Source organism: Homarus americanus, unplaced genomic scaffold (assembly GCF_018991925.1).
Source record: "Homarus americanus isolate GMGI-L3 unplaced genomic scaffold, GMGI_Hamer_2.0 scaffold367, whole genome shotgun sequence".
Lineage (NCBI taxonomy): Eukaryota > Metazoa > Arthropoda > Malacostraca > Decapoda > Nephropidae > Homarus > Homarus americanus.
In genome coordinates, this window is record NW_024743709.1 from 5,004,978 (window position 1) to 5,012,381 (window position 7,404).

Genomic DNA, 7,404 nt, shown 5'->3' on the forward strand with positions numbered 1-7,404 from the left:
ATTGTTTTCTTCAGGAATGGCCCGACGAATTCCACCGCTCCACTGTTGCCGTCGCTGCGTTTCGTGCAAGAGAGTGCTGCACGTATCGTGCTGGTGGTGGAAGATACAGCTGTTATGAACCTGCAGAGGCGTTGGGAGTTCGTCCGTAAAGCTGTACGACGTGTTGTGGTGTACGACGTGCCGGACGGAGACCACGTTGCCCTCGTCGTCTTTAACTCTGTCGCCCACACCGCCGCCCCACTCTCTAAGATGGACTCACTCTCTGATGTTCGACAGCGTGTTGGTTCCTCTTTGCCACGTAATCCATCTCCAGTGCCGGAGAGCAACAAATGTGTCCTGTGTGGAATACAGGAGGCCCTCAAAGCCCTGGACGCCGACCCTGCTGGAGCTGCCGGTGCCACGATCATCCTGGTGACCACCGGGAAGAGTGCAGTTCGCGAGAGAGAGCTTGATGAGATGACTCGCCTGGCCACCAGCCGCAGCGTCAGGGTGGACACAGTGCTCTATCCCTTGACTGAGCGCCGTGGGGGAGGCACCGCCACTGACGGCATTCAGTCCTTGGTGGCAGCCACACGAGGCTCCTCATTCTCTGTCATGGACGAGGGTGTTGGCAACGACTCAAAAGTGAGCATGATGGTGGCCCTCATGGACGCACTCCTGGCCGCTGTGCGTCGCAGTGAGCCTCCTGCAGCTCCAGGTGCTCCTGTTATTATCCACAGCACAGCCTACCCTGGCGGCATTGCATCCATGTCTGTAGGAGATTTCTCCTTGGATGACTCTCTTGGCTCTAATGCCCGTTTCTCCATCTACTATTACGACTTGAACCACGTGGGTAACACTGTACAGCTGACAGCACCTTCAGGGAAAACTTTTGCTTCTGTTAACATGCAAGAAGAAGACGGTGATGCCAATGTCATTTTTGTTAACATCCCTAATGCAGAGAGAGGTCAGTGGCAGTACCGTGTAGAGAACCGCGCTGACTCCCACCAGGGCCTCCACATCCAGGTGACAGCCAAGGAGAGCAGTGCACGCAAGATCAGTCTCAGACTCTGGATCAATGCCCCTAACAGTGCCATTAACGCCACTGACCCTTCGGCGCCTGTCATTATCTATGCTGAAGTGAAAGACGGTGAGGTGCCTGTCATCAATGCCAAGGTGACAGCCAAGCTGCAGCGTCTCGGCACCAACACCACCGGCAGCAACTACGACTCCATCCTGGTCGACCTCTTTGACAATGGTTTTGGAGGTGAATATAATATTCAGTATTCTTACTTGTTCTTGTTGTCATTTTTTAAATAAAAGTAAGGGAAATTTCGCCCCTAAACTCGCCGTGAAATTATCCTTTTAAATGCTTACTTCAAAAGGCAGATACACCTAAAACGTATAGAGGGTATATTGAGAAATATTAGTTATATTCAATAGTGATGTTACTCATGATTTTCTTCCTTTCTTTCTCACAGATCCAGACATCACTGGGGGTGACGGTGTGTACTCGCGGTACCTGCCCAAGCTTCAGGGCGGGCCAGGCCACTACCAGCTCAGTGTTGCAGTCGACCAAAACAGTGGCCTCGCCCTAGCACCCATCAGCGACGCCTTCACCCGTCATGGTCGCATGTATGCCGACAAAGAGCAACAGGTTTGCTGCGGGAGCATCATCAAATATGAGCACGTCAAACCTGTGCCACCCTTCCAGCGCTCCATGATCTATGGTGTGCTAGACGTGGTGTCACCACCGCCCGACAATGACATTGTGCCGCCCACCCGGATTCTTGACCTCCGCTCCTTCGTCAACCTCACTACCCGTGAGGTGTCTCTGCGCTGGACGGCGCCTGGAGACGACTATGACTGGGATCGCGCCCACCATTACGAGGCTGTGTTGGCCAGATCTTGGGCACAGGCCAAGGCCTTTGATGGTGATCGTATCAGTGGCATGCCAGTGCCGGTACTGGTAGGCACGGAACAGGCGGTGGCTATCCAGGTTGACCGGTACGACCAAATGGTTTATGTGGCCATCCGTGCCGTGGACGAGAAGGCCAACCGTGGAGGTGTGAGTAACATAGCCTCACTGTGGGTGCCTGAGCCGCCCACCACGCCGCCCCTCATGACTAGCCCCCGCACTATAGAGCCCACTAGTGACATGAACGAGCCACAGGGCCGTGGGGTGACCCAACCCGTGCGAGTCGCTGGCATCAACCTGGAGGACATGGCTGTCATCATCGGGTCAGTGGGAGGATTCCTGATCATAGTGGCAGTTCTCGCCACCTTTTGTTATTGTCACGTGGCCCGTCGACGTCGCCACCAACACAAGAACGAGAGTGAAAAACTGGAGGCAAACCGCAGCGTGATGATCAAAACCAACTCCACCCTCATGGTAGACCAGGACGAGAGCCACGACTCAGTAGACAGTGTTGTCAAGGATGGAGAGGTAGCAGTTGCTAAAGATGGCAGACCTCTGTCTCCCATACAGTCGTGGGGTGTGTCCAAACTGTTGCAGGAACACGAGCGTCGAGTATCTATGACGAGCGGGCCCCTGGTTGAGGCCTCCGGCTCCCTGGCTCACTACCAAAACCTGCAGGACCCTTTTCCCGACGTAACCCTCACCGGCACTCACTCCTACCCTAGCTCACAGACGCCCTCCACAACACACTCCGACCCCCCGGCCTATCAACCTCCTTATACCACTGACGCTTACGCCCCCTACCCTTACCCTTACCACCCCGGCTACAGCCATGAGGAGCTTCCACCCTACACCCCGGGCCTCTCCTCACAGTCGTCTCAGGCCTCCACGGCATACACCCATGAGATTGCCTCACAGCCCTCAGAAATGTCCTACCCTGTTGACCCTGCCAACTATCCAGCAGAGATGCCGTCCTTCGTTGGCGAGATCGCTTACAGCCAAGCCCAGCTACCCATGTATGCCCCCTGCCCTGAGGAGGCCATCATCATCACCAGCCAGGCTCCCGTGCGGTCTAAGGTTCCCCCGCCAGTAGCGCCCAAGCCGCCCCTAGCTGCCCGCGCCGCTGCCGTCACAGCCGCTGCTGCGACAACAGCGTCCGTGGAACCGAAGCGTCGTAACGTGACTCAAGTGTGAGGTGTCCCCAGCCCCCCAAGCATCCGCCATAAGAACGCTTTAAGTGTCAATATCATTGTTGTCATCTGCTTTTTCACCTCCCGCCTCCCCCTTCCTCTCTTCCCTCCCGAATCTCTTTTGTATGGAGTTTTTTCAACGTATGATAAGAATTTGTTGTGTATGTAAAATAAGTGTCCATGTGTATGGAAAAAACAATTGTATGTTGTACAGAATGTTGTTGATTGTAAGCTTTGCTCACATCTAGTCATAACTGTATAGAGTTTTAGGTTGCCTCGGCAGTCCCCTCCGGCAGTAGGCGCTCAAGAGGGGGCTTCCGATGACCTCATGAACAGCGAACATGTGGCGTCCTCTCGCCCCGCACCACTGTAACTGATCTCAATATATCTTGTATGTCTGTGATAAAATTCGTAAAATAAAGACAATCATTAATGGATATCGTTTTGTGTGTGCGTCAGTGTCCTCACATAACCACTTGTAAGAAAGAAATACAAAAGATCAGAGAGGAAAAATAAAAAGATAAAATTATATACAAAGAAAATGAAGAAAACACATTAATACATGAGACTTAGAATAAAGAAAAAATCATATACCTAATAAAAAGAAAAATATACATACAAGAAAAAAATATAAATAATAAGCATAAAAGAAAATAACAGAACAAAATTAGCAAACAAATCAGTGAAATGTATTCCACCATGTTATTAACTACCTCCTTAAACAGTGAAAATAAATACAGTAAATAAAATACAAAAAATAAATAAAAAAATACATGACTTTCAGATTCTTCAAAACGTCTACATGTACGGGGAAAATTTTAGGGTTGGTTTTCGTGGTAAGATTTAGTGAGAGCAAATGGTTACAGAGCGATCACAACCACCAACTACAGCACAAGCAAAATGAGTGGCGTTACTGGCGTTACTGGGTCTCTCTCTCTCTCTCTCTCCACCCTATTCTTCAATATTTACTAAGTGGGAACACAAATTCCATATCAAATCAAACTGTAATTTTATTCAAGTTATATGTCAACTCAGAGATCATTCTTAAGTTCAATTCAAGATTCAACAGAAAGTCAAATTAGATTCTCTGTAGTGGTTTATACTTTCTCTTTTCTCTAATTGCGTCTACTTTTTCTTTCTTTCTTTTCTTTTATTTTTCCTCTCTCTTTCTTTTTCATTTCTTCTGTTTATTCTCCTGTTTTTTCTATACGTTTTCTTCTTCAATTTTTGTCCTTCTTTCTTTTTTGCTGTTCCTTCCTTCTTCTCTATGCCATCACTTGTTTCTCGTTCTCTCTTCTCAATCCTTCCTTCCTTCCTTCCTCTCGTCATTCATTCTTCTTTCTACGTCTTTCATTTCTTTCGTTCTCCCCTCCTCCTGTTTCCTGTCCATTCCTTTGTTTCCTTCCTCCTACTTTATTTTTTTCCTTTTCTCTTTCTTCTTTCCACTGCTTACCGTTCTTCCCTTTCTTCCTTCCTCTTTTCCACATCATTCCTTCTTCGCCCTATCGTTTCATTTCCCCTTCTTTATCTCCGTTTCTTCCTTCCTTCCTTCCTTCCTTCCTTCACTTTATTCTTCTCTTCCCATTTATCCTTCTTTCTCGTCTCCTCTCGTTTGCCTTAAGATATTAGTTCGAAAATATGAATAATAAATTGAAATATACGAGAGCGAGACAGAACTGACAGATATAACGAAAGAAAAAATAGAGGCTAAAAGAAAACAGATGAAAAAAAAAGATGATTGACAAAGAAAAAAAAATAAGAGGAACTGAAAAAACGTAATAAAAAAATAATCATCTTTTCTCGTGCTTCACCTCCCTCTCTCAGTATCTCCCACTCACCTCCCTCTCTCAGTACCTCCCACTCACTCCTCACCCTTAGTACCTCCCACTCACCCCTCTCCCTCAGTACCACCCATCCTGTTCTTCCTCCCTCCCTCCTCCCCCCTTCAGATTGTCTCTACCAGTCATCCTTCACTCCTTCCTCCTTCAGATTGTCTCTACCAGCCATCCTTCACTCCTTCCTCCTTCAGATTGTCTCTACCAGCCATCCTTCACTCCTTCCTCCTTCAGATTGTCTCTACCGGCCCTCCTGCAGCAGGTAGTGGCGGGGGAGCTTCTGTGTATCCCTGACAGTCGCGTCACCCGCAGGACACCACCACCACCACCACCACCTCATCGATTTTTGAGTCGCCATCCCCAGTAGGCCGGAGGTGGTGCCCAGGTTAAACCATGGGGGAGATAAACCATGGGGGAGATAAACCATGTGGGGAGATAAACCATGGGGGAAATAAACCATGTGGGGAGATAAACCACTGGGGAGAAGAGAAATAAACCATACGAGAGAAGGAAGATAAACCATGGGGGAGAATGGAGATAAAAAAAATGTGAGAGAAGAATTAAACCATGGAAGAAACTAAACCACTGACAGGATTTCAATATTGTGACGTACTGTAGTTTAACTAAGATGGGAGGTTAAACAAACTGGTATTTTGGGGTGGTTAAACCATTGAGACGATGATAAAACAAGAGAGAATGAAGGGAAAATAATAAACCGAGAGAGAGAGAGACTAAAGAGAAAGATGATAAACCAATACAGACAATAAACCAATAGAAATAATAAACCAATAAACCAAGATATATAATAAATAGGTAACTTAATAAACCACGAGAGAAGAAAATAAATGATAAACCAAAAGACGATAAACCAGTACAAATTATAAACCAAGAAAGATAAATACACCAAAACAGACAATAAAAGTGAGATGAAGAATATGAAAATGTGAACGAGGAAGAGGAAATGGAGGAAAGGGGAAGGAAATTAATGAAAAGGGGTAGAAATGAATGGAGGAAAAGGGAAAGAGAGGAAACAAGGGAGCTTACATGAAGTGAAAATGAGAAAATAAGACGGAAGGGAGATTAAAAAAGAGGGCAGGGAGATTAAAAACCAAGGAAGAGGAAGGTTAGCGGAGAGTCAAGGGTGATTAGATTCAGACAAGGACCAGGGAGATAAAATAAGGAGAAGGGGAACACTCAGGGAGATTACTGTATAGCAGGTACCAGAGAGATTCAAGTACGTACCAGGGAGATAAAAGCAAGGCGAGGGAGATTAAGGCATGTCCTAGGGAGAGCTAAGCAGTGGCCAGGGAGATTAAAGCATGTCCTAGGGAGATAAAATCAGTGAAAATGGAACATACAGCAGGTACAAGGGAGATTGAAGCAGGTGCCAGGGAGCTTAAAGCATGCGCTGGTGAGATTAAACCAAGGATTTCACTTAAGCCATGGGAGATTAAAATCAGAGACTAAGATGATTAAACCACACGAGAGGGAGAATATTCCGGGAGTAAGGGAGCATAAATTAGGATCGAGGGAGATTAAAATAGGGTGAAAAAGATTGACTAAATAAAAAAGACGTGCCTAACCTAATCTAACCTAGGAACTTAAACTGACAATCAATTAACACGAACAAATAAAAATAAACCAAATTGAAAACAAAAATAGAATGAGAGCGATTGAAGATTCTAACTCACTTATGGGAAGGATTAAACCAATGAGAAAGGAGGTAAAATACACAAGAAAGTAGTGGTCAATGTTTAAACCAAGATGGAGGGAGGTTAAACCTTTAGTGAGATGGATTAGGCTAAGAGAGAGGAAGATTAAGGGAGGGAGACTTTTTAACCAATAAGGAGGGAGCTTAAGTTAAGGGAGAGATAAATTGTAAACAACAGGATCGAACTTAAATTAAGGGAGAGAGTTTTTAACAAATAGGGAGGAAACTTAAATTAAGGGAGAGGTAACTTTAGCGAGGAGTAAGGGAGCTTGGATATATTATAAAGGAAGTGCTTGACGATAAAGGGAGATTAGAGAAAAGGGAGAAGTTTAGTCCAAGTGGCAGGATGTTAAACCGGAGAGAGAGAGAGAGAGCGCTTGAGTCAATAACGAATGGAATTTGAGCCCCGTAAGATTGAATGAGTGACGTGAGAATTTAAGCCACGGAAGGGAGCTTAAGTAAGAACGAGGGAGCATACAGTTCTTGAGAGGTAGCTTAAATCGTCGAGTGAGGGAGCTTAAATTTAGGGTAGGGGTTTTGTATCCGCAGCTAGGGAGCTTAATCCAAGGAACAAGGGTGCTTAAGCCAAAGAGCGAGGGTGCTGAAGCCAAAGAGAAAGGGAGCTTAAACCAGAACGAGGAAGTTAAAGCAAGAAGCAGAGAGCATAGACCCAAAGAACAGGGAGCTTAATCCAAGGAACAGGGGGCTTAAACTATAGAACAGGGAGCTTAAACCAAGGGTGATAGGGCTTAAGATCAAGGGTGAGCCACA

At 46.4% G+C, this 7,404-nt stretch overlaps 1 protein-coding gene across 1 annotated transcript in view; it reads left to right on the forward strand.

Annotated features, from left to right (window-relative positions):
- The window catches only part of LOC121877264 (calcium-activated chloride channel regulator 1-like), a 29,869-nt gene extending 26,348 nt beyond the window's left edge, over window positions 1-3,521 (forward strand). The window contains exons 3-4 of the mRNA XM_042382925.1: window positions 15-1,246; window positions 1,461-3,521. Coding sequence (XP_042238859.1) covers window positions 15-1,246; window positions 1,461-3,091 — 2,863 coding nt within the window. The 3' untranslated portion in view covers window positions 3,092-3,521. The remainder of the gene's footprint in view (window positions 1-14; window positions 1,247-1,460) is intronic.
- Window positions 3,522-7,404: the final 3,883 nt, after the last annotated feature.